The sequence below is a fragment of the Macrobrachium nipponense genome, chromosome 15, assembly GCF_015104395.2.
Source record: "Macrobrachium nipponense isolate FS-2020 chromosome 15, ASM1510439v2, whole genome shotgun sequence".
Taxonomy (NCBI): domain Eukaryota; kingdom Metazoa; phylum Arthropoda; class Malacostraca; order Decapoda; family Palaemonidae; genus Macrobrachium; species Macrobrachium nipponense.
In genome coordinates this window covers 60,321,641-60,346,825 of record NC_087208.1, presented here as the reverse complement: position 1 = coordinate 60,346,825, position 25,185 = coordinate 60,321,641, and the positions used below count along the sequence as shown (strand labels likewise).

At 38.8% G+C, this 25,185-nt stretch overlaps 2 protein-coding genes across 3 annotated transcripts in view; one reads left to right on the top strand and one right to left on the bottom strand.

The window, feature by feature from the left end:
• Nucleotides 1-25,185, top strand: part of LOC135195001 (tetratricopeptide repeat protein 1-like) — a 297,291-nt gene that overhangs the window by 103,698 nt on the left and 168,408 nt on the right. The gene's annotated exons all lie outside the window — the stretch shown is intronic.
• Nucleotides 19,472-25,185, bottom strand: part of LOC135195000 (transient receptor potential channel pyrexia-like) — a 112,261-nt gene continuing 106,547 nt past the window's right edge. For both annotated transcript variants that reach the window (XM_064221268.1, XM_064221270.1), the window contains 3 exons: nucleotides 24,733-24,848; nucleotides 23,062-23,152; nucleotides 19,472-21,530 (listed from right to left, as the gene is read on the bottom strand). In XM_064221268.1, coding sequence (XP_064077338.1) covers nucleotides 21,075-21,530; nucleotides 23,062-23,152; nucleotides 24,733-24,848 — 663 coding nt within the window. In that variant the 3' untranslated portion in view covers nucleotides 19,472-21,074. The remainder of the gene's footprint in view (nucleotides 21,531-23,061; nucleotides 23,153-24,732; nucleotides 24,849-25,185) is intronic.

Genomic DNA, 25,185 nt, shown 5'->3' with positions numbered 1-25,185 from the left:
AGCCAAGAAAAATGTGGCGAGAAAATCCATTTTGGATAATGGAGGCATTAAACTTACCAAGGTAAGGTTGCCTATGGCCCAAAATGGTCTACCAAACCTAAGCTGGCAATTACAATGCCGAAAATTGCTTAAGGGTTAATTGCCAAGCAACAAAGGGGAACAGAAATGCCCAGTTTTGAAATGATGGAGGGCATTAAACTTACCAAGGTAGTTAGAAGGGTTGCCTTAATGGCCCAAAAATAGGTTAATGACAAACAAACCCTAAAGGCTGGCAATTACAATGCGTCGAATTGAAATTCAGGCAGGTTTAATTTTGCCAGCAACAAAAAAGGGGGCAGAGATCCAGTTTTGATGAGGCAGCATTAACGTACCAAGGTAGAGGTTGGCCTATGGCCCAAAACTTGTATACCAACACCTAAAGCCGACAATGCAATGCCGTACTGCTTAAGCAGGCAAATGCCAGCAACACAAGTTGGGCAGAAATGCAGTTTTGATGATGGAGGCATTAACTTACCTATGTAGAGATTGCCTATGGCCCAAAACTGGTATACCAACACTTAAAGCTGACAATACAATGTTAAACTATTTAAGCAGGCTAATGCCAGCAACAAAAGGTGGGCAGAAATTCAGTTTTGATTATGGAGGCATTAACTTACCAAGGTAGAGGTTGCCTATGGCCCAAAACTGGTATACCAACACCTAAAGCTGGCAATACAATGTTAAACTACTTAAGCAGGCTAATGCCAGCAACAAAAGGTGGGCAGAAATCCAGCTTTGATGATGGAGGCATTAACTTTCCAAGGTAGAGGTTGCCTATGGCCCAAAACTGGTATACCAACACCTAAAGCTAGCAATACAATGTTTTAAACTACTTAAAGCAGGCTAAATGCCAGCAACAAAAGGTGCGGCAGAAATCCGCTTTGCCTGATGGACGGCATTAACTTAACTTTAAGGTATAGGTATGGCCTATGGCCCAAAAACTGGTATTACCAACAAACCTTAAAGTGGCCAATGCAATGCTGGTACAAGGCTTTAAGCGGCCTAATGCCAGGCAACCCAAAAGGTGGGCAGAAACAGGCTTGATGAGGAGCCATTAACTTTCAACCTAGAAAGGTTGCTATGGCCCAAAACTGGTATACCAACAACCTAAAGCTGCAATTACCAAGTTAAATACTTAAAGCCAGGCTAATGCCAGCAACAAAAGGTGGGCAGAAATCCCAGTTTGATGATGGAGGCCATGAACTAACCAAGGAGAAAAGGGTGGCCTATGGGCCCAAAACTTGGTAATACCAACACCTTAAAGCTTTGGCAAACAATGTTAAACTACTTTAAGGCAAGGCTATTGCCAGCACCAAAAGGTGGGCAGAATTTCCAGCCTTTGAATGGATGGAGGCATTACTTTCCAAGGTTAGAGGTTGCCTATGGCCCAAAATGGTATACCAACACTCTAAAGCTGGCAATGCAATGCTGTACAGCTTTAAGCAGGCTAATGCCAGCCACCAAAGGTGGTGCAGAAATCCAGCTTTGATGATGGTAGGCATTAACTCTTTCCAAGGTAGAGGTTGCCTATGGCCCAAACAGGTATACCAACACCTAAAGCTGGCAATACAATGTTAAACTACTTAAGCGGCTAATGCCAGCAACAAAGGTGGCAGAAATCCAGCTTTGATGATGGAGGCATTACTTAACCAGGTAGAGGTTGCCTATGGCCCCAAAACTGGTATTACCAACAACTAAAGCTGGCATACAATGTTAACACTACTTAAGCCAGAGCTAATGCCAGCACAAAAGGTGGGCTAAATCCACCTTTGATGATGGAGGAATAATGTCCAAGGTAGAGGTTGCCTTTAAATGGCCCAAAACTGGTATACCAACACCTAAAGCTGGCAATACAATGCCGAACTGCTTAAGCGGGTTAATGCCAGCAACAAAAGGTGGGCAGAAATCCAGTTTTGATTATGGAGGCATCAACTTACCAAGGTAGTGGTTGCCTATGGGCCAAAACTGGTATACCAACACCTAAAGCTGGCAATACAATGCCGAATTGCTTAAGCAGGTTAATGCCAGCAACAAAAGGTGGACAGAAATCCAGTTTTGATGATGGAGGCATTAACTTACCAAGGTAGAGGTTGCCTATGGACTAAAACTGGTATGCCTATGCTTGTGCTGGCACAGCAAGCTTTCAGATCTTACTCTATTAGTGACCCATTAATGGTGCCACCCACCAGTGATCCTTATATTCATATAAGTTTAATGAATCATGTGATCAGCAAAGTTTTCTGACCAACTTTTCAATGTGACCAGCTGCTAGCTGAACTTGCTGGACAGTACCACTCACGGTGATAAGTTCTGATGTGTCAGACCGTGAGGGCATTTGTATGAGTGCACCGCCACTCTTTTCAGTGAACTCTATCAGTGTTCTTCCCTGGACTCCGTTGATTGCCCTGTGGAATTTCCTTGGGATGTCCAGTTCGATGGTCACATATCCTTCCATATCCTTTGAAGAAGTAAATGGGACCATTTTCCCATTGAATATTATAGAGTTTTCCCATCTTGAGAGAGAGAGCCTATCTGTGCGTGTTCCAAGTCCTGAGCACATCCTCCTGTCCATCTTAGGGGAATCAGGCTCTAGGTCAAATACTATTAGTTTACGCTGAGTTTTCCCTCTCTTTAGAGAAGCGTCTTCTTGGGGCATTTGGCACGCATCCTCATTTTGAGAGGAAGCGTCTTTCTCCTTTTCACCATGAGCAGGATTTCTCTCAGTCGATGCTTTCAAACTTGTAAGCATCTTTCCAAGGCCTGAGTTTATGAGGTCTCTCACTTTCCTTTTTTCAGGTAGTTCTTCATTATCTGAGCATCCTTTCTCAATGCTCTTCTCCAACTTCTTTACAGGTCGACCTTTGCATACTACCACTTCTCTCTCAATTAGTTTTTCAGAGTCCTGAATTTTCACTTGATCTTCTTTTAGTTCTTCGACTTTGACTTGTTTTCCCGTCTCTTGAGGATGACCCTTTACCTCAGTTAAACGAAACAGGTCTTCCTTTAAGGTTGCCATTCTCTTCCACGGCTCTAGCTAATTCAGTTTCGAGTAGACTGACCTTATTCTGAAATCCCTCTAGCTCGCTAACTAGAGCTGTGTACCTTTCTCCTTTTACCAAGTCATTGATGTGAGCCACCTCTAATTCTCTTCCCAGTCGTTGTCTTTCCTCTGACAAATCTTTAATAATTTGATTTAGTTCGGCCCTATTATTCTCCAAGTCTTCATTCTGTCTGATCAGTTTGGTTTCTTTTTCCATCTGGGCTCGGTTTTGTTCACTGGCCCTTCTCAGTTCCTCTTTCAGCAGGCAGATTGATTTTTCCATTTCATCATGGCTCTTCATTTTCATCTGCAGCTGGTCATTCATCTTGCGGAGATCAGCGATGGCTTTATTCGCCTCTTCGTTCTCTGCCTCCCTCTCTTTCTGGAGAGCTTCATAATCATCGAGAACAAGGCCAGCTTCTGCTCTCAACTGTTGGTTCGTCTGCCGGAGATTATTGATAGTTTTTGTCGTCCTTTTAATCACCGCCTCTCTATTGGTCTGGATGCTTTCAATTGCATTATTGAGGCGGGCAATCTCTTCTTTCTGCTGGGCATTTATTTGCTTTAGATCACTGGTGTGTTCAGTCCATCTTTCAGTCTCGGCCTCTCTGTCTTTCTGGATGACGTTGATCTCATTGGAGAGGCGCTCAATCTCTTTTTCCATCTCCTCCTTCCTCTCCTCGAAAAGACTTCTCTCATGGTCAAGTAAAATTTCCATTTCTTTCAACTTTTTCTGGTCTTCGGTGTCGGTTGGCTCTTCAGTCACATTCTGGGCTTCCTCCTCTGTGACACAAGCGTCATCAAGATCGCTATCGGTCGACCACCCACCGATTCTAGAGCGAACTCCTTCCAGTTCTTCTTCTTCTAAGTTTCCTTCCTGATCCTTTCCTAATAAACAAGTGGTGAAAAACAAAATTAATCCGAATGTCATGCACAAGCCGGGAAATATCAAAGAGTTTCTTCTAACGTTTTGGTTAAGATGATTTTCCAATTGTTCCTCCAGATTTTTGGCCACGAGTTCGCACCGTTGTCGGTCCTGTCGGGATAACCAAGGTGTTCCAAGCACTGGCCAGGGGCCGCAGAACGACGTAATCCAGCGAAGGACAGCAACAGGCGAAGAGGGCCGCTCGCAACGAATCAGCTGGTCCAAAAGACCGCTATCAAGACGAGCCTGGAGATTCAGCCCTGAGAACAGAGCTTCCAGTAAAACAACGATGATCATCATAGCTTGAATGCAAACTGCTTTAAATGCTGAGGAGAACATTGTACAATGTAGGCAGATGACAATAACTTTCTCACTACCTACTTTCTAAAAATGCCACCAGCTTCATGGACTCTGAAGACGGGATTCCCTCTGGGGATTCCGTCTCCAGAGGAATGTCTAGACATGTCCCAGACGCACTTGCATGTAAACACACACACACACACACACACACACACACACACACTCTCTCCTTGGAGACTCATATCACGTCATGGAGCCTGAAGACAGAATTTCCGTCCTCAGATTCTAGAGCTTACTTGGACATACTTGCACGTACACACACGCACTCGCACATACTCATATAAATATGAATATAAAGATAAATATTACTCACAAACATAAACTACTACGTAACATATATATATATAATATAATATATAATTACAATAGAATTATTATAATTATAATTTTTTTTTTAAATATAATAATACGGGGTAAATTTAAAAAGTATATATATAGATATAATATATATATATATATCTATATATATATATGTATATATATATATATATATATATATATATAAAATTTTTACGCTCAGAATCATTGGTGATGTATATAACACATATAGAGTCAATAATGACAAATACTGAATAATTACTGACGCTCTATGTATGCGTTATACATCACCGAAGAGAAAGCCATTGACTCTCTGGGTAACATATTTTGAACCAAGTGTTGCCTGGGATGCTGATCTCTTTTAGTGTTTAGTCTTAGTTAACTTTTTAATGAACTGGGTAACTTTTTTTATCCAATGACAGTCCTCGCAATCTTCTTTATAATCTGAAACATATGATTGTGGAGCGTCAGGCGATCGAGATATTTCTGAGTAAAGTTGATTAGTTTTACAGTGTGTTATGTATTCTCAGTGGGATTCACAAGCATATCATGACGTTTGAAAGTAACGTGTTTTTATTTAAATATTCGCGATTTATTTTTTCAGTGAAAGACAATTATATCGAAGTGATTTCAACCTAGATGGTGTTTTTGGAACACTTAAGCCATTTGAAAATTATCAATAAATTCCGTATCCAACAGTAAAATGATAATGCATTATCGCTTACTCGGAGAGTAAGCCCACAAAGTTGATTTTATTGTTCTTCTTACTGTTTTTTTTCTTGTTTGAGAAGGGGGGGGGGGGGCGGTGAAGGTGGTTGGTAGAAAAAGTATTTGGAAAAGCCTGAAAAAGGGGTTTCGCTTTGAGTTGAAGATACTGCAATTTTAGGATAGGATATTTACGATTTATTTGTTAGAATGAAAATGTAAAAAATAAATAATATGCACGTGAAACAGTACAGAAAAATTATTTTAATAAATATGGTGTTTGTGTATATACATAGAGACATACACACAGGCTTATAATCATACTATTTTTTCATTCGGTTTCATCATGGTCATTTCCTAGTCGAAATAATCCCGAACGTTTGGCGATAGTTGTGGCAACTATAAAGGAGGCGAAAATCAGTGCACCCGACCAATATTGTCAGCAGAAAGCTGCGGGTGACGCCTGGCAAGGTGAGACAGACGTCGCCGTCGGGTGACGCCTGCCTGTCTGTCTGTCTGTCTGTCTGTCTGTCTGTCTGTCTGCCAACGAAGTTTTTTTTTCTGGATTCTTGATGAGACATGCAAGCGACTCTCTCTCTCTCTCTCTCTCTCTCTCTCTCTCTCTCTCTCTCTCTCTCTTTTGCACATAGATTCTAAGGATTTTATGCATGATACAGTTTTACTCTCTCTCTCTCTCTCTCTCTCTCACACACACAAACGGATTCTGAGGAATTTAGCAGAAGATACAATTTTACTTTCTCTCTCTCTCTCTCTCTCTCTCTCTCTCTCTCTCTCTCTCTCTCTCTCTCTCTCTCACGAATAATAAAGAAATCATAAAGGCATTGTGCTCAAAAGAAAAGAAAAATATCAAAGCAAGTATTCATGTCTTTGAATCCTTCAAATATATTAGAACAATGCTATCCAGTGTAGAGAGATTTTTCAGCTAGAATTCAATGAAGGGACTGAAAAAATGAAATTCAGACATTGGACAGACTGAAATCGATTGGAGAAGCCAAATTATACATAAGCTTAGTACGACCTATATTGCTATACGAACATAAAACATGATAAAACGTTAGATTCTGCCTAGGCGATGCCACATTATTTATTATTTCATCATCTTTTTTATTTGATTTATATTAACAAACCTTAACTATATATAAAGGTACATGAAGTGTCACGAGAGGTTATGAAGAAATATTTATTAACCGATTTGTTAATATACACGTATTAAAAAAATGCTTATGTCATGTGCATGCGTGCGCATGCGCCAATACTAAAAGATCCAAGCTGAACCTGACCAATTGAAATCTGAAATCTTAAAAGTAACTCACAAAGAGCTTAGAAGGTCGTATCAGTGACTCATAAACTTTCGCTTGGAATGTATAAGTTAATCGGTGTCCGTGACATCTGCGGAGTACCTAAGCAATTAGTACGTTTTTTAAAATAGTAAATAATACTTTAAAGAAACTGTTTTTAATATACGTTGGTTACGTTAAGAGGTTAAACGAAAAAATGGGGTTAGATAAATACATAAAATTTAAATAAGTATTGATGGTCACTGGTAGAAGAAATCAGAAGGTTGGAGCAGCCCATGGTCTATGGTACCCTGTCCCCAAATCCCGTAGGGGGTTGGGGGGAAGGTTCCGGGTTATAGCGCCGTCAGTGCACCGCACGCAGTGCACTGTAGGCGTTACATAAGGTTCCTTGCAACGTCCCTTCAGCTCCTAGCTGCAACCCCTTTCATTCCTTCTATTGTACCTCCGTTCATATTCTCTTTCTTACATCTGACTTTTTACCCTCTCCTAGCAGTTGTTTCAAAGTGCAACTGCTTTTAGGTTTTCCTCCTTTCAAACCTTTTTCTGCCAATTTTCCTTTCACTGCCGAATGGCCTTATCGGTCCCGGTGCTTAGCCTTTGGCCTAAATTTTGTACTGCGTTCCATTCACATCACCAAGATTTCCGTAGGAATCAGAAACATCCTTACAATGAATCCCTGGTTGCCTCAGACCACTGAGCTGATTAACAGCTCTCCTAGGGCTGGCCCCAAGGATTAGTAATTTTCACGTGGCTAGGAACCAATTGGTTACTTAGCAACGGGACTCACAGCTTATTGTGAGATCCGAACCACATCGAGAAATTCATTTCTTTCACCAGAAATAAATTCCTCTGATTCCCTGTTGGCAGAGCTGGGGATCGAACCCGGACCCTGAGGTAGGTAGTCAAGCCCGTTACCGACTCGTCCAACGGGGAACATACGAAGCCCTGCTGCATGGCTTGAGAACCTTCCCCAAATGATTAATTGGAGAAAATTAAGAAAAGTTGTTTAGTAAAGAAGGTGAAACAAGACCATATTTGAAGGACAGAACTGGAATCTAATGGGTGGTCAACTTAGTGTGTGTGTGTGTGTGTTTGTGTACACGATCACTACCTTAAGTGGGTAGTGCCGCTCGTGCACTTCACGTGGTGCACTGTAGGCATTACTTGAGGGTCTTTGCAGCGTCCCGTCTGCCCCTAGCTGCAACTTTTCTTATTTCTTTTACTGTCTCTCTGTTCATATTCTCTTTCTTCCATCTGAATTTCCACCCTGAAAAAATGATTAACATCGAGGTTGTCTTCCTATTAGACCTTTCAAACGTTCTTACTGACTGCCAATTTCCTTTCCATTGCTGAATGACCTCATAGGTCCCAGCGCATGGCCTTTGGCCTAAATTCTATTCTATTCTGTACACGATGACAGTCGAGAGCTCTTAGATCAAACGGGAAAGGTAGACTAATTAGTCCCCTCCCTTGAAACATATTGTGCCTGTGTGCTCTTAAATAGTGACTTCTGTATCTGGTAGTTAGTCGATTGCGGTAGGTATCAGTCTAGGTTGAAAAAAGACATAAGGGTGGGGACTTCATCCCGTCATACTTGCAGAGAACTGGAAGGTTTAATCCTAGTTGAACCAACTATTCTTGGTATATATATGCAAATCATATATATGTTTTATATATGTGTGTATATGTATGTATGTAAATAAATTCTTCTGTTAAAACAGAATACGTCTCAAGTATATAAGAATTTAATTGGATACCATATATTAGTGCTGTTTATAGCACACACACACACACACACATATATATAATAATATATATATATATATATCTATATATATATATAATATTATATATATATAAATAAATATAATCTCAAGTATAAAGGTCCATTAAAACACCCTGGTTTAAAGCGAAGGACTATATTTCGGTGGACTAACTTCCACCCTTATCAAGGGTTAGTCCACCGAAATATAGTCCTTAGCTTTGATAAAACCAAGAGTGTTTTAATGGGCCTTTTATACTTGAGATTATATATAAATATATATATATATATATATATATATATAGATATATATATATATATTATATATATTATTATTATATAATATATATGGGTTGTGTGTGTGTATATAAACAGCACTAATAAAAGGTATCCAATTAAACTGGCTTATACTACTACCAAAAACTGTCACCATCCTCAAACATCAGTCAAATGGCCATTATAATAATCAAAATCTCATAAAGGACCCTTTTAAAGTTTTCCCTCTGACAGTAAACCTTGGGAGTGGAAACCTCATCGTCTTGAAAGTTCAGTTAATTAGATTTAGTTGTTGGGGCGGGGGGAGTTGGAGTGGGAGACTTCACTCTTTAGTGTTTCATTACTCCAACAACGAGTGACCGCAGAATATCTGGAGTGAATTGACGGATTTGCAAATTTAATGTGAAGTTTGCCGGGAGTGATATTGAGTTGATGGTGGGTGTTCCGATGTACATATTTATTTGTTATTTAACTGTACATTTTTTTTGCGTTATAATGTGTTTAAAATATATATATATATTATATAGTATATATATATATATATATATATATATATATATATATACTATACATACACATATATAAATATATAATTATATGGTTAAATAATGTATTTATATATATATATACAGGGTGTCCATAAAGTCCCAGTACAATTCTCAGGAATAAATACTTGTAATGGTACTGGGTCTTTGTGGACACATATATATATATATATATATAGTAACTATATATATATATATATATATATACATATAATATATATACATACATGGAATTATAATACCAGTGATTTCATCCTCTGAAGCAGAACTTCCTGGAGATGCATTGTTGTCGAATTCCTTCATTCTGATTATTTAAAACAATAGCAGAAGTAGCAAGTCAGGTTTTCTCAGTAGAGGCGAGTGGAGATTTGTGGAGGTGAAAACACAGACGAGACATGAGGGGCGGAGGCCGATTTTCACAGACGACTTTTGCGTCGCTTGGCGTTGGAGGCGATGCAGTTGGTGGTGATGATAATGATAATGATGATATTGAATAAAAAAAATTATTCATAGTAGCTTGAGTCCTGAAATGGAGAAAAAGAGCTTTTGAGAATCTATTCGATTCCTGCTTTCAGTCTCCCTAAAAAAATGGAATGGAACAGATTCCTGAAAGCTCTCTGTACAGATTTATTTTTAAATATTATGTTCCCATACATGACTGGATTTGTTTCTCCAGTGGTGACATTGAAATCACATATATCATCATTATTTTATTGTGGTCAACAATGATGTCTTAACGAGGGGTTGTTTGAAGTTAATTGGTTCCTGCCTCTCCTTTGGTGGCTCTCGTTATGTCATTTTATGAGATTTTTTTTTTATTGCCGATGCAAATATAAGGCTTAAGATTTTTTTATTTATATTTTGATACCATTTTTTATGACAGTATTGCATTTTAATGCCTGTTATAACAACAGGTATTGAAATGAATCGGTGTTGTTATAACAGATATTTAAACAGGTATTACATTATAAAACCTGTTATAACCACAGGTATTAAAATGTAATACCTCTTGTTATAACAGTAGGTATTGCACTTTAATACGTATTGCTATAACTGGTATTAAGATGTAATACCTGTTAGAACAACATGAAATGCATTTTGATACGTGTTTTTATAACTGGTATTAAGATGTAATAGCTGTTATAACAACATGCATTGCATTTATTGCATTTTGATACGTGTTGTTATAACAGATACATTACAGATTGCATTACATTTTAATGCGTGTTGTTATAAAAGGTATTAAAATGTATTACCTGTTATAACAACAGGTATTGCATTGTGATACGTGCTATTATAGCAGCTAATAAATTTTAGTATCTTAAAACAATAGGTATTAAAATGTCCAACAAAAATCTTTTAACCTCTAACAGGGCGGTTATGATTTTACTCGTTTTCCTTATTCTTTCGTCGCGTTGTCAGCAAATTGCTGCTCCATTTTTTGGAAAACATTTTACCAAAAGTTTGGCAACAAGTGACAAAATCTTGGGAGGACTGGAAAGGAATAGATCTGAAGAGAAAATAAATAAGTGTTTTGCATGCATTTTCAAAAGATTCATCTGTCGTCACGGTTATTGAAGCTGTTTGGAATGTCGTTCGTATGTTTTTTTTTTTTCTTCTTCTTCAATTGCATTGACTCTGAGGCAGTAAGTATAATTTTTACTCTGTTTTCGCTTAGATCGAAGAGAGATTACCTCCCTCGAGGTGGCTTGGCAAAATAATTCAGGCCGCCTCTCCTCATATTTTCCCTGTAAAATCTGCAATCCTCTGGTTATGAGGGTCTAAATATGGTGCTTTTTTTTTTCTCATGCCAAACTTGGAGGATTCAAGTAAAGAAAATGAACACAGGCGCGAAAGGCAACTGAGACACTTTTAAAGGAATGAGATATCTTTATTATCATGGAATGTGAGACGATTTCGAGGCTCTTCTAAAGGAATATCGATCAGATAGATATTCAGGCACTGGAACAAAATATTATTTCTGGGACATGGAACCCTTTGGTATAGACACGAGAAGGAGCCAGGCCAATCGTGCATCCGTAAGCCCAGCCTCTCTCTCTCTCTCTCTCTCTCTCTCTCTCTCTCTCTCTCTCTCTCTCTCTCTCTCTCTCTCAGTCCTGTGGATAAGCGTGCTTAATGAAGAAAGCATTCAAGTTCATCTATATATTTGTCCAATAGGCCAAGAAATATACAGAAAAACGAAAGATAAAACCAAAAAGAAAATGATTACGTAACTTAGTTGACGATAAGCTCTTTCGTTACGTTCTAATTACCTAATAACATTACGCAATAACATCCGAGGGACATAATGTACTCAGACCACAACATGCGTAATGTCCAGATAAATAACGGATAATTCATGGCGCTGATGTCAAAAGCAATTCGCCGATGTTGAAGGTTGTCGATATTTGGCCATTCTTCCCAGTGGTTATTATCGTAGCAGGTTTCGTAGTTCAGATGTGACCACGCCCGTTTCGTTGTTAATACTGGGTCAGTTGAAATTTCGGGGGGTTAGGGTGGAGCGTTAGGTAGTTCCTCTTCTGCCATTGTGTAATAGTAATGATAAATAGTATTAAAATGCAAGAAGAATTATATTAGGGTAGTAGTGTGCTGCACTTTCGCTTGAACTTCTGATCATCCAGTTGCATGACATCCTGAGGAATTAATTAAAAGTTATTGTTTTGTGATACTTTTTCTGCATGGTCAGAGGTTCAAAGGAATTCTAGCAGTAATCACTAACACATTATTATTATGCAGAATATGGGCCCCTATTCATATGGAACAAACCTCCAGGGTCCACTGTCTTGAAATTCAAGCTTTCCAAAGAATATGGTGTTCATTTGAAAGAGGATACAGAAGATAACAGGAAATACAGGGAGAAGAGATCAGTGATTAGTAAATGAAGAAAATTTAAATTGATAAAAGTAATTGATGAATCTATAAAAAATATAAATGAAATATTAGAGTACAAAGGGAATTATTTTATTATTTTTCTTTCGTGGGGTCGAGTTGCTTGTGACGTCTTCGGTTGTCTTAGTTTCATCTCTTGGCTGATTGTGACTTACTTCGCTATCTCACATTTAGCCTCAACTCTGTCTCTCTCTCTCTGTCTCTCTCTCTCTGTCTCTCTCTCTGTCTCTCTCTCTCTCTCATTAATATCACTGACCTTTCATATTGCGACACTATTCAAGCTGCAATGTCTGTCTTTCCAAAAGGAAATGATTCGCAGATTCTTCATAGCACTTTGACGCGGAAGAATAAGTTAATCACTCTACGGATTTTTCAAAACTTCTTTGGCTTGACAGCAGATCACGTTCAATTTCGTTTGAGCTCTTCAGTGGCGTGGTCGATATGGTGTTCGCCTGCCACCTCGGTGACCGCGAGTTCGATTCTTGGGCATTGCATTGAGGAGTTAGAGATGTGTATTTCTGGTGTTAGAAGTTCACTCTCGACGTGGTTCGAAAGTCACGTAAAGCCGTTGGTCCCGTTGCTGAATAACCACTGGTTCGTTGCAACGTAAAAACAAAGAATTTCGTTAGCTACAATCGTGAATCGGTTACAGATTCTATCCAGATTAAAAAGTAAAAAAAAAAAAAAATAAATAAAGTGTAAAACATGCTTTTATTAAAATGCTAGTCACTAAAAAGTAAGAAATATTTATTTGAGACACCAGGATTTTCTGTCAATGAATCAGGTCTACAAAAATACAAGCGTGGGCGTCAAACATGAAAGGAAATGATACAAGAAATGAAAAAATATATTTCCTTTTTTGTAGGATTTCCTTCCACGTTTAGGCACCCACAGTTTTATTTTTATAGACATGATTAATTGTAAAAAAAAAAAAAAAAAAAAAAAACTGGTGTGGCTCAAAAATTTATTTTTTACTTTTAGTGCAATTTAATAAAATTAAAAATATCATTTTTAATTTCCAATTTTTAATACAAAAAATATACAGGAAATAAGAGAGTAATTATACCACGAGTTTTTTAATTAATTAATTTATTTTATTTTTTAATAAAAATCTATAGAACTATAGGAATTAAAACAAACTAATCTTGCCATTTATTGGTGGAGAGCTCCTACACAATTCTTACAATATTAATTCCTATTGCATTTAAAGGAGAGTAGCCCATGAATAAAATGAGTTGCCTTGCCCTGAAGGACGTTCGTCCCTACAAACGCACCTCCTTCAGGACAAGGGTGTCTACGAAGTCTGTGCAGTCCTCGAAATCCACTCGAAGATCTGGAACCATCTTTCTTACAAACTGGGGCCATTTGCTTAAGATGTCTAATAGCATCAAAATCCGTTACGTAGGAAAATCCGGATGTTTTGACACCACAGTTTGTGCTCCCTGTGTCCAGGAAGCAGTAGTACATCTTTTTATTCAGTGCAGCGTGAGCAGTGTAAAACCATTGTATATAGCGTTGCCGTTTTTTCTTCACCAAATTGGCTTTTAGCAGTGTTACCACATCCAGTTCTGATTTTCAAAGAAAACGTAGTGTATGGTAGACTACTATAAATTGTTTTCGTTTTCAAAGAAAACGTTGTTTACGGTAAACTAATTTGCTATTTCTAGATCCTACAGTTCTATTTCTTTTTAAGCTAATACCAAAAAATGGAGTTTATAAAATAATTTCATTCTTTCATAATATATTTAGAAGGCAAAGTGAAGAATTTTATTCCTCAGCGGCGTAGCTGTGGTCGGAATATCCACGGAGGTTGCCAGATGTCACTAGAAAGCCATCGAAAATAAACGAGTTGTTGTTATTCACTAGAAAGTTTAACCCAAGGATTCCACATCTTTCCTTTCATTTTAAGATTCCCATTGATTGAAAGAATGAAGAGCAAAGCCAGACGCATGTCTGGGTCACCTCCAGACCGCCACAAGTCTTTCCTAATCTGCCTTCCAAAGCCTCAAACAGGAGGACATCTCTCCTGTTGATTTTTGGGACTAGGCCTATAGTTTCTCTATAGCTTTGTAGTAGATAACTAGAGCTACAACCTGTGTCCAACAGAAAATTGAAGGATGGTGTTGGTTCCCCCGCGACTTTTCTCCTGTGACTTTTTCCTGGCAAAAATTGTGACTTTTTTCTGTGACTTTTTTTTACCTGTAATTACAGGTAAAAAAAGCAGTAGAAGCAAAGTCTTCTTCTTTCCCACCGTTATCCATACATTTCTAGATGAAGGGGTCGGTTGCCTGATGCGCCTTCTCCTCCACTGCCTTCTACCAAAGGCATCATCCTCCACCAAACCTCTTCTCTCCATTCCTTCACTTTATCTCGCCACCTAATTCTCTGTCTCCCTCTTGATCTTCTTCCTCTAACAGGTTCCTCCCAAGCCCTCTTCACTCCCTCCTCGTCATCCATCCTCAACACATGCCCATACCATCTCAGTCGTAACTCTGTTATTATTTCTGTAATCTTAACTAAGCCTGCCCTTCTTCTTATTTCATCATTTTCCAATCTCTCAAGCAGCAATATTCCCATAATCCACCTCAGCATTCTCATCTCTGTTCTCTCAAGCTTTACGTCCTCTTTTCTTCTTAGCAGTAAAAGCAAAGTATAGAGCAGTAAAGAGAGGACACTCTTCCTCCCAGTTTTAACTTTGGGCGACGGTGGCGCCTCTACCGGCGCGGCGGGCGCGTAATTCGCTTAGATGTCAACAACGTGACAGGAACACAATTCTGTGCTGCAGTTCATTGCCCATCGCAGTTACTATCTGGACAGTCCAAGAATTATTGATTTTCACACAATTAACATGCGGTTTGTAGGCCTAACAAGAGTTGTGACATCTCCATTGGCCTATTTTTATGTGTGTGTTATTCATCATAGTCGATTGACTTTTTTTTCTATACGTCCCTAGTCTTTATCATTAGACCAAACAAATGCCTTCTGTTGATTCGCTTGTGTTTTATTTTTAGTGACAAATCTCTTGTCCTTTAGAACTTTGTAAGTCATTTCAGAATTATATGTCGACATATTGAACATTTTCAAATCATTTTATCAGTTCCATTCCGATAACGGGACTGTCTTCTTCTTCTTCTTTCGACCTTATTAGTCTTACTGTATAGCAGGATAAGCCGCTTGAGTCAACTTCCTCCAATAACAAGACTGTAAGGTTATATTATTAATTTTCATTACTTATCATAAGGTATCTCATTGCCCTTAATTGTTTGGAAAGTCCTTTCACTTTATTGATAAATTTTTAAGGCTTCTTTGTTTTGGTTCTGTGTTTTTTTATTGTGCTTTACGTATTTTCTTTTATATTGGCTTACCTGGTAGGAGGCTAGTGCCGTCAGTGCACCTAACATGTTGCACTGTAGGCTTTACTTAAGGTTCTTGGCAGTGTCCCTTCGGCCCTTAGCTGCAACCCCTTTCATTCCTTTTATTGTATCTCTGTTCATTTGATCATGTTGCAACTGCAAGGCTTTCCTCCTGTTACGCCTTTCATATCTTTGTACTGTCTGGAAGATATGTTGTTGATTGTATGGGGCTGCTTATGCAATTGCTTGATGGAGCACATGTATCAGCCGCACACTACCGATGTGCCCACCAGGTGCCAGCCTTTTGGGGCAACATTGACTGTTGTCTTGTAAGTTGCATTCTGCAGTATTCACCGTGCAGCTGTCATGGCACCAGTTAATAAACCATCTTACAGATGAAATCCCCGTATAGCATCACCATCCTACATGGCGCAGTGATCTGGACTGACCTACGACACAATGAGCAGATTTGCAAGGCCATCACCTGGGTTTACTCTGAGAACAGCAAGGGCAGTCCAACCCAGGCGAGGTATTCTCAAAGTACTTGGAACCTGTCCAACGTGAACAGCGCCCAGACAACACATGGCAAACCTATTTCCCCAAGAAATGCAAGTTTGTCATGACAACTGGCACCTTCAGAGAATGGAAAAGATCTATGGAGGATTGGCTGAAGTTCAGCAGGATACCTCTGGGCGAGGCAGTGTCTGAACATCAGATGAAACTGTGAAGAAAAATTAAGAAGTGCCATTGATGCCCAGTTTTCCAGTGACCGATGTGCATCTTGCAAAGTAAGCGATACATTCGAGGCTATTTTGAATATTTCTACGAAGACTGTGAAGCAAGAAGCAGATGAATCAGTGAAGGAATACATTCGTCTGTGTCAGCAAGATGAAAATAGACTGTGGGTTCGTTTGTCGTACTTGTGTATAAGAGTTAATTGCGTAAATATTACTGCATAAATTAGTGAGTACGCCAGGTTGAAACAAGACATTCTACAGAACTTTAAAAAATATGATACTATTCGCAAGCTATGGGGAAGTGTCAATCATTCAAGGAGACAGAGCATGTGTGGTAGGCTCGCCCTTATCGCCCTAGGCGAGGGGAGCAAAATGAGCCTATGCGATGCCACTGCTCGATGGCGTGGCAACAGTGAAAACTGCATACAAGAAACAAAAAGATGAAGCATTCAGAAGTGTAAGACCCAAGCAAAGTTGTTCATTTTGTGGTCTCATGCACATTAAAGGCAGAATTGCCCACCAGGTAATGTTTAATGTCATAATTGTGAAAATCGGTCGTTTTGTTAGCTGCTGCAAAAGTTATGTCAACAGGGAAAATGTTAAATCAAATTGTGCGTACGGCAAAATGGTGCTACATACTACGATAGGGCATGTCAGGATACATGACGGTGGTACTATTAAACTTTCAAGACGAGTGCAACCTAACCTACCTGAGGTGGTAGAAGGGCAGGAACGGATGCTTTATGTTGGAGCTGCATCATGTACGCAGCCAGTATTACAAGTTTATGTGTTGTGTAGTGATGGGAATAAAACTGGTACATTGGAGGCTGTTGCAGACACAAGGGCAGAATTATAATTGCTGGATCATGACAGGCTAAAGGCCTGGGTATTGATGTAAACAAGTTATGTAAGTTATGTGCATGATTGCAGTGGCCGCAAGGGGATTGATGAAGGTGCTTGGGACTTGTCAGGCCACTATCCAGTGTGGGAGCAAATCAACAGATGGAACTATATATTTTGTTGAGGGCATACAAAAATTATTCTTATCATTGATTGCGTGTAAGGCATTAGGGCTGATTGATCGTAACTATCCTAATCATCTAGTTCATAATGTTCACGGGTGTTCCAAATGAGTAGTGGAGAGTAAGCCACTTCAGAAAATACTATATCCCCCACTGAAGATAATCCATCATTACTTTAGCAGTGGTTGTTAAAACGCTTTTCTGGCACTAACTTTAATACAAATAGAAAGCCTTTCCAAATAATGAATGTTAAACATCATCATATTCATTTGTTGCCCAATGCTATACCGCATGATTGTCACACACCCATCCCTAGCCCCAAGCATTGGGAAGACGGGGCTAAAAGACAAATTGATGATGATGTTTTAGCAGGTATTTTGTAACCGGTACATAACACAGAGGTGACAGATTGGTGTTCCCAGTTGGTAAGAAGTAAGGTGCCCCCAGGAGGACAGACGACTTCCAGAAATTAAATGCATCTTGTAAGAGGGAAGCACATCATGATTTAGCCCCATTTGATATGGTATCGAGTGTACTACCTGTTCACACATTTAAGACGACAGTGGATGCCCACTGATGGCTTCAGGTTGTGTTGGATGAAGAGAGCTGAAACCTCACAACTTTATTGGTAACTCTGTAACACCTTGTGGGAGTTACCAATACTGTCGCACCCCCATGCGGCACTGCGCTGCCCCTGATGCGTACACTAAACAGTTTGATGATGTTGTTGCAGATATACCAAGGAAATCTAAATGTGTATATGACATACTATTGCACAATTCTAATGTTGAAGAGGCTTTTTGGCACAGTTATGAATTACTTTTGGCTTGCGAATGGAATGAGGTAACATTAAATCCTAATAAGTTCCAATTTCGTCAAAGAGATGTTAATCTTGTTGGTTATAATCTTGGTTTGGATAGGTATGTGCCATCAGAGGATAAACTTGCTGCTGTAAAGAAATCTCCTATGCCTGAGTACCCTAGTATATCGGATATGCATTCGTGGTTTGGACTGGAAAATCAGTTGGCACCAGTTGCAAACGGTGTTTGTGGTATGTTTCACTGGAGTGTTGGTGCACCCATAGAATGTCTGGTTCCAATGAGAAAATCTGACTTATGAAAACACAGCCTATCTCAGATGATAGCTATGCAAAACTCCAACTTTTCTACATGTTGGAAGTGGGGGTATGTGCCCATGGCTGTTCTACATCGTTATGGATAGATCAATGCGAGAAGTCAGAGCAAAGAAAATGGGTCGTGAATGAATACAACAAAGTCGACTTAACTCTGAAATCTGTACTGGTGGTTCTCACCAATGCGTAGCGCATTTCCACAGCGAGAAACTTGCCATATGGGCACTCGAAACCTAGAATCAGCTACCGAAATCAGGTGCTCGGGTACTATACATAGTACACCATTTACATGTCTGGCTTGTCTGGACACAATTGAATACTCTCAGCTATATTTCTGTGCTTCTTCGTAACGAACACCATGTTCTTTAGAAGCTTGAATTTCAAGTCACTGGCCCCTGCTCCATATGAACAGGGTTCATCCTCTGAATAATGATAATAATAATAATAGTAATAATAATAATAATAATTCGGTTTAAAAAAAAATCAAGTAGCAAGTCGAAAATCTTAGTGATTGTGTATTCTTTTTGAGTTATTTAAGTACGTACGTATAGTTGTTTATGTGGAGAATCAACCGATAGTTTGTCTCAGAAATCATGGGTTGTACTGGAAGTCTCATAAAAAATGTGAAATATTTGATAAAACCAGTAAATGTCTTGTAGCTTAATCATCGTGGCCTTATACCAGCGTTGACTCTTGTCTTTCAGCTCTAAAATTTAAGACAGTTCAGTCGTGATTCTCTGCTTATGAATTTTGGTTTAAACTGAATGTTTATCAAAGTTTTCATTGTAACGTAATGTTACTTGGCACTCAAAGATGTTATCTCAGATGGGTTTTGAACAGACATATACTACCGTGGCTAGTTGCTTAATATGCTTCTTGCATACTGATGTAGATACTTTTGAAATACAATGGTTTATTTTAAACAGTGATGGATTTATAAGTTGGAACTATTCCCTCATTCCCAGTACCTGCAATGCTTTCATTTTTAGGACCCAGACAGGGAGAACTGGATAAAGTGACAAACAAACTTTTTTTACGTGAGTTTTGTTAATATTTAATGGCATTAATACTGTCAACAGGCACTTAATACACAGTTGGCACTAACGTAACATCACAGATGAGTCGTCTGTTATTCCTCCTTGACCTTAACAAGAGTTTCTTTTGGGCGCTTGCAAGCGCTTTATGCCCCTTCCATCTTGACGTGTTTGGATTGGTGCTTGCACCGAAAGTTCGTCGTCTGATAAAATCGTTTGGGTTAGCAAGTTTATTGTTGCCTAAATTCACCACATACATCAGTAGCATGGCTACGCCACGACTGTCATTGAACCACTCAATAGCTGATGTATTCTTCAGGAAAAGCACCTTTTATAATATTTTTTGGAAGATCCAGTCTTCTCGTATTTGCTGTTACCGGAACATCACAACGCATATGCTTTTCGTTCATTTTCTTGTACACCTTTTATCCTATGCACTAATTCAGCTTAAACATCTAAGTCATTTGCTGTTGTTTTGAACTGTTTGTATATTTCATTGGGTCACATTTATTGCTTTTTTGTTCATTGTAAATATATCAAGGTAATTGTTCACGGGTCACTGACAGCACATTCACTTTCAATGGAGTATATTTAGTAATAAAAATAATGGTTTCACCACAAGTATTTTCACTTTGAGTTAAATCTATATGAATGATAATATTCATAGACCATAGTTCTCTGATAATGTGGATGAGAGCGTTCACAATTCACCGAAAACGCCTCCACTTAATTATATAATGTAAAAGAGTTTTTATGTCTCGTATGATTAGATATGACTATCAAGGCCTGTTGAAGTCTCCAAGCCATTCACACCAGAAGTGTCAAACCGCTAGACTATTAAATATACTTTCAGTAAAAAAAGAAAAAAAGAATTGATGAATGCTTAATTTAATATGGAAATAATTAAAGTTATTTTAAATAAAAACCACTCATGGCGTGACTTGAGCCGTCTTCCAGTGGCCACGAGAAAGTTCAGCCATTCGAATACTTCTAGAGTTAAGGACTGTGTAATTCGTGTAGTAAAGATTCTATGTACAAGATCACAGATAGCATCACGTTAACCGATCACGAATGCCAGTAACGCGAAGTCGTCAATAGTTCCACGGCCACACAAGAACAGACGTTTCTTGTGACGAAACGTCGACTTTCGCGGCCGGATGAGCTTGTAGCTATTATTAAAACATGGCACTTATTTTAGTTGTCTGTAAAAGAAAAATATTTAAATGGCTTTGTCTGTCCGTCAACACTTTTTCTTTCCGCCCTCATATCTAAAAAAAAACTACTGAGGCTAGAGGGCTGCAAATTGGTATGTTGATCACCCACCCTCCAATCATCAAACATACCAAATTGCATCCCTCTAGCATCAGTAGTTTTTATTTTATTCAAGGTTAAAGTTAGCCATAACCGTGCGTCTAGCAACGATATAGAACAGGCCACCACTGGGTCGTGTTTAGTCTCATGGGCCGCGGCTCATACTGCATTATACTCTTTACAGACAACTCGATTGCACCGAAGAAACTTCTGCGCATTTTTTTAAACTTATTTTTCTAGGCTTTGGGAAAAGCTGAGGTCCATCCATCCATCCTCGAGAGGAGCTCTAACAGCCAGATTCGTCCTCTTCCTCCTCCCCTCTGGCGTCCTTCGGAGGACTCGCGCTCGCCGGAGGCGGCGGCGGCGGCGGCGGCGGCGACGGGGTCGCCTCCCCGCTGTTCTTGAGGAGGAGGTCGAGGACCTTCTCCAACTTGTCCTCCAGCGTCGTGATCCGCTTGTTGAGGGTCCCGTAGGACTCGACGATGTCCTCCATCTTCTCGCTGACGATGTCGGACATGTTGGCCTCCAGGTCCTTGATGTTGACCTTGACCTCTTCGTTGTCGTTGCGGTGGTAGTCGCCCCTGCGGATGCGGCTGCCCCTTTTGATCTTCATGCTGCTCTTGGTGGTGCTGGTCGTGTCCACCTCCCGCGTCCGGAGGCACTCCATCACGTTGGCCAGCAAGTGGGAGGGAAGGTTGTAGTCTTTACACTTCTTGTTTCGCGCTATGAAGAGCCTGGTCGCCTGGAAGGAGGAGGTCCGTTAGTTTGTAGCTTTAGAAAAAAAAAAAATAAATAAAATTCTTGAGGTCTTAGAACCGTCTGTAACCTTCCGTGTTGGATAAACTTATCAGGTAATGTTCTTTAAGGTTGACAATAGTTTACTGATGGTGGTACTATAGTAGATTCACATCAACCGTGCATTTGATGTCTAGGCCAGTCCCTTACGACGCTCCTGATTGGCTGTTGATAAGTCAATCGCACGGCTGAAAGCTCTCTCAGTCTCGAGAGAGACTGAGTTTCCAGCCCTGTGATTGGCTTATCAACAGCCAATCAGGATCGTCGTAAGGGACTGGCCTAGACATCAAATGCACGGTTGATGTGAATCTACTATAGTAAAAAATTTTATAAAACAGACTTTACTACTACTACAACAACTACCATCATTATATTATTGTGGGCCTTTAGTGTTCTTTAACGTCCACAATAATATACTGATGGTAGTAGTAGTAACATTTTATAGAACTATAGTTTTATAAGATTTTACTACTACTACCATCAGTATATTATTGTGGACCTTAAAGAACATTACTTGTGCCCTCGTAATTGAAATTTCTACCTATTTATCAGTTAATCTCAGATATGTTTATAAAACAGAATACTGTTATAATGTAGGTATATGAAAGATACCGGTTATGTAGATGTAATTTGTATTCATTCTTAGACAGTGAATGATCTAAAATCAATGGAAAAGGAGTAAGCAGTCAGTTTAAAAGTTGCCTTCAGACAGATGAGTGAACATACTAAAATGTCTGAACTTGTATAAAAGTAGATTGGTGAGGCAAAACTATTAATTACCCCAATTTAGTTTTGATTGATTTGGAAATAGAAGTATTTCTCACGTTCATTGGATAATTTGGAAAAAGAAATATTTCTCACCTTTTTTGGATGATTTGGAAACAGAAATCTCACCTTTTTGAGATGATTTGGAAACAAAAATATCTCCAACTTTCTTTGTTTGATATGGAAACAGAAGTATTTCTAACCTTCCTTGGATGATTTGGAAGCAGAAACATTTCCAACTTTCTTTGATTGATTTGGAAACAGAAATATTTCTCACATTCATTGGATGATTTGGAAACAGAAATATCTCCAACTTTCTTTGATTAATTTCGAAACAGAAATATTTCTCACCTTTGATTTGGAAACAGAAATATTTCCAACTTTCTTTGAATGATTTAGAAACAGAAATATCTCCAAATTTCTTTGATTGATTTGGAAACAGAAATATTTCTCACCTTCTTTGATTGATAGGGAAACAGAAATATTTCTCACCTTCTCTGATTGATTTGGAAACAGAAATATTTCTCACCTTCTTTGATTGATAGGGAAACAGAAATATTTCTCACCTTCTTTGATTGATAAGGAAACAGAAATATTCTCACCTTCTCTGATTGATATGGAAACAGAAATATTTCTCACCTTCTCTGATTGATATGGAAACAGAAATATTTCTCACCTTCTTTGATTGATATGGAAACAGAAATATTTCTCACCTTTTTTGGATGATTTGGAAACAGAAACACGCGGTTTTCATCACAGGCGTGTTTGCAGAGGTAAGCAACCTTCATGAGAAGGTCATTCAATCTGGAAGACATGTTTATTGATTAATACACCGAAAAATCATTACTTAGCCACAGATTGAATCCCCTAGTCCTTCATATTTATACTATTCCTAATATAGGAACCCATTAGAATTATATGAATTATCAACTAAGATCTTAACTATTGATTATGATATAGAAAGCTAAAGAATCTGGATATCAGCAAGAAAGATCATTACTTAGCCACAGATTGAATCCCCTCCTCCTTCATAATTATACTATTCCAAATATAGGAACCCATTAGAATTATATGAACTATCAATTAAGATCTTAACCATTAATTATAATATAGAAAGCTATGAATTTGGCTATCAGAAATAGTTCTAAGTTACTGACTTTGATTATTATTATTATCATCATTAGGAAGCAGACGCTCTCTCAAACATATTTTATTAAAAGTAATGGCTACTTCAGCAGTGCTACCCCTGTAAAGATTCTTCTGTATTTTTCAAATAGCGGCTTTTTCAGTACTACTTAAACAGGCTAGAAGAGCGCCCATGGAGGTCATTTTCAAATGCTGGGTCAAGATCAGCGTTTGTATTTTTATATTTCAATTTTACAGATAAACTATGATACCATAGTCATCAAAGTCATTAACGGTCTCTCTCTCTCTCTCTCTCTCTCTCTCTCTCTCTCTCTCTCTCTCTCTCTCTCTCTCTCTCTCTGTCTTGTAGCGAGCTTAGAGAGCGAGAGAGAGAGAGAAAGCGTTAATGAATTTGATGACAATGGTATCATAATTTATCTGTAAAATTGAAATATAGAAATAAATACACCGATCTTGACCCTGCATTTGAAAATGACCTCCATATTTTTTTATTATTATTATTATTATTATTATTATTTAGCAGTTGAGCCCTATTCATACAGAACAAGCCAACAGGCGACATTGACTTGAAATTCAAGCCTCCAAATAATATTCATTAAAAAGGAGTAACAGATCAATGGGAAATACAGAAAGAAGAGATAATCACTTATTATAAAAGAAAAAAAATATAATGAACAAATGAATAAGCAATGAATAAACAAATAGAAAAACTTAAATTGATGAATTAAATAAATTGATTGAATTCATTTATTTACATTTTTTCTATTTGTTTATTCATTTGTTCATTATATATATTTTTTCTTTTTAAATAAGGAATCTCTTCTTTCTGTATTAAGTATATGTTAGTTTTGCCAGACCACTGAGCTGATTAACAGCTCTCCTAGGGCTGGCCCGAAGGATTAGATATTTTTACGTGGCTAGGAACCAATTGGTCACATAGCAACGGGACCTACAGCTTATTGTGGGATCCGAAACACACTATACCGAGAAATGAATTTCTATCACCAGAAATAAATTCCTCTGATTCCGCGTTGGCCAAGCCGGGATTCAAACTTCGGACCACCGGATTGGCAACCGAGCGCGAAAACCACTGGTCCAGCGAGGAACTTCTCTCTGTATTTCCCATTTCCCATTACCTTCTGCTACTCATTTTTAACGAACATGATCTTTTTTGGAGACTTGAATTTCAAGCCTCTTGGGAGCTCTTCGGAGCCCTGACATTAGAATGTCAATCGTACTTGGGGATCTTAACGTAGGACGCTATGTAGGCGGCCGTCGCGCAGTTCCTCTCCATCTGGAACACCAGCTCCGTCTGTTTGATCAGCCTCTCGAGGTGGGCAGAATTCCTCAGTCCCTGTCGAGATTGAAAGAAGTTGTAAGAAGTCTTAATACAGGGGAAAATCACTTATTGTATTCTGTAAAGAGCTGGTACATATCAAGGCAAGGATTGTGGATTGGTACTCGTGAGATTCTAGGATGGATTAGTTGGGGCTAAATGCCGGAGGGTGGTTTAGGTAGGGAAAGGCACTATAGATTGGTTTAGTCAGGAAATGGCATCATAGGATGGTTCAGATAGGAAATGGCACCATAGGTGATGGTTTAGGCAGGAAATGGCATCATAGGATGGTTTAAATAGGAAATGGCACCATAGGATGTTTTAGGCAGGAAATGGCACGGGGTGAATTAGATAG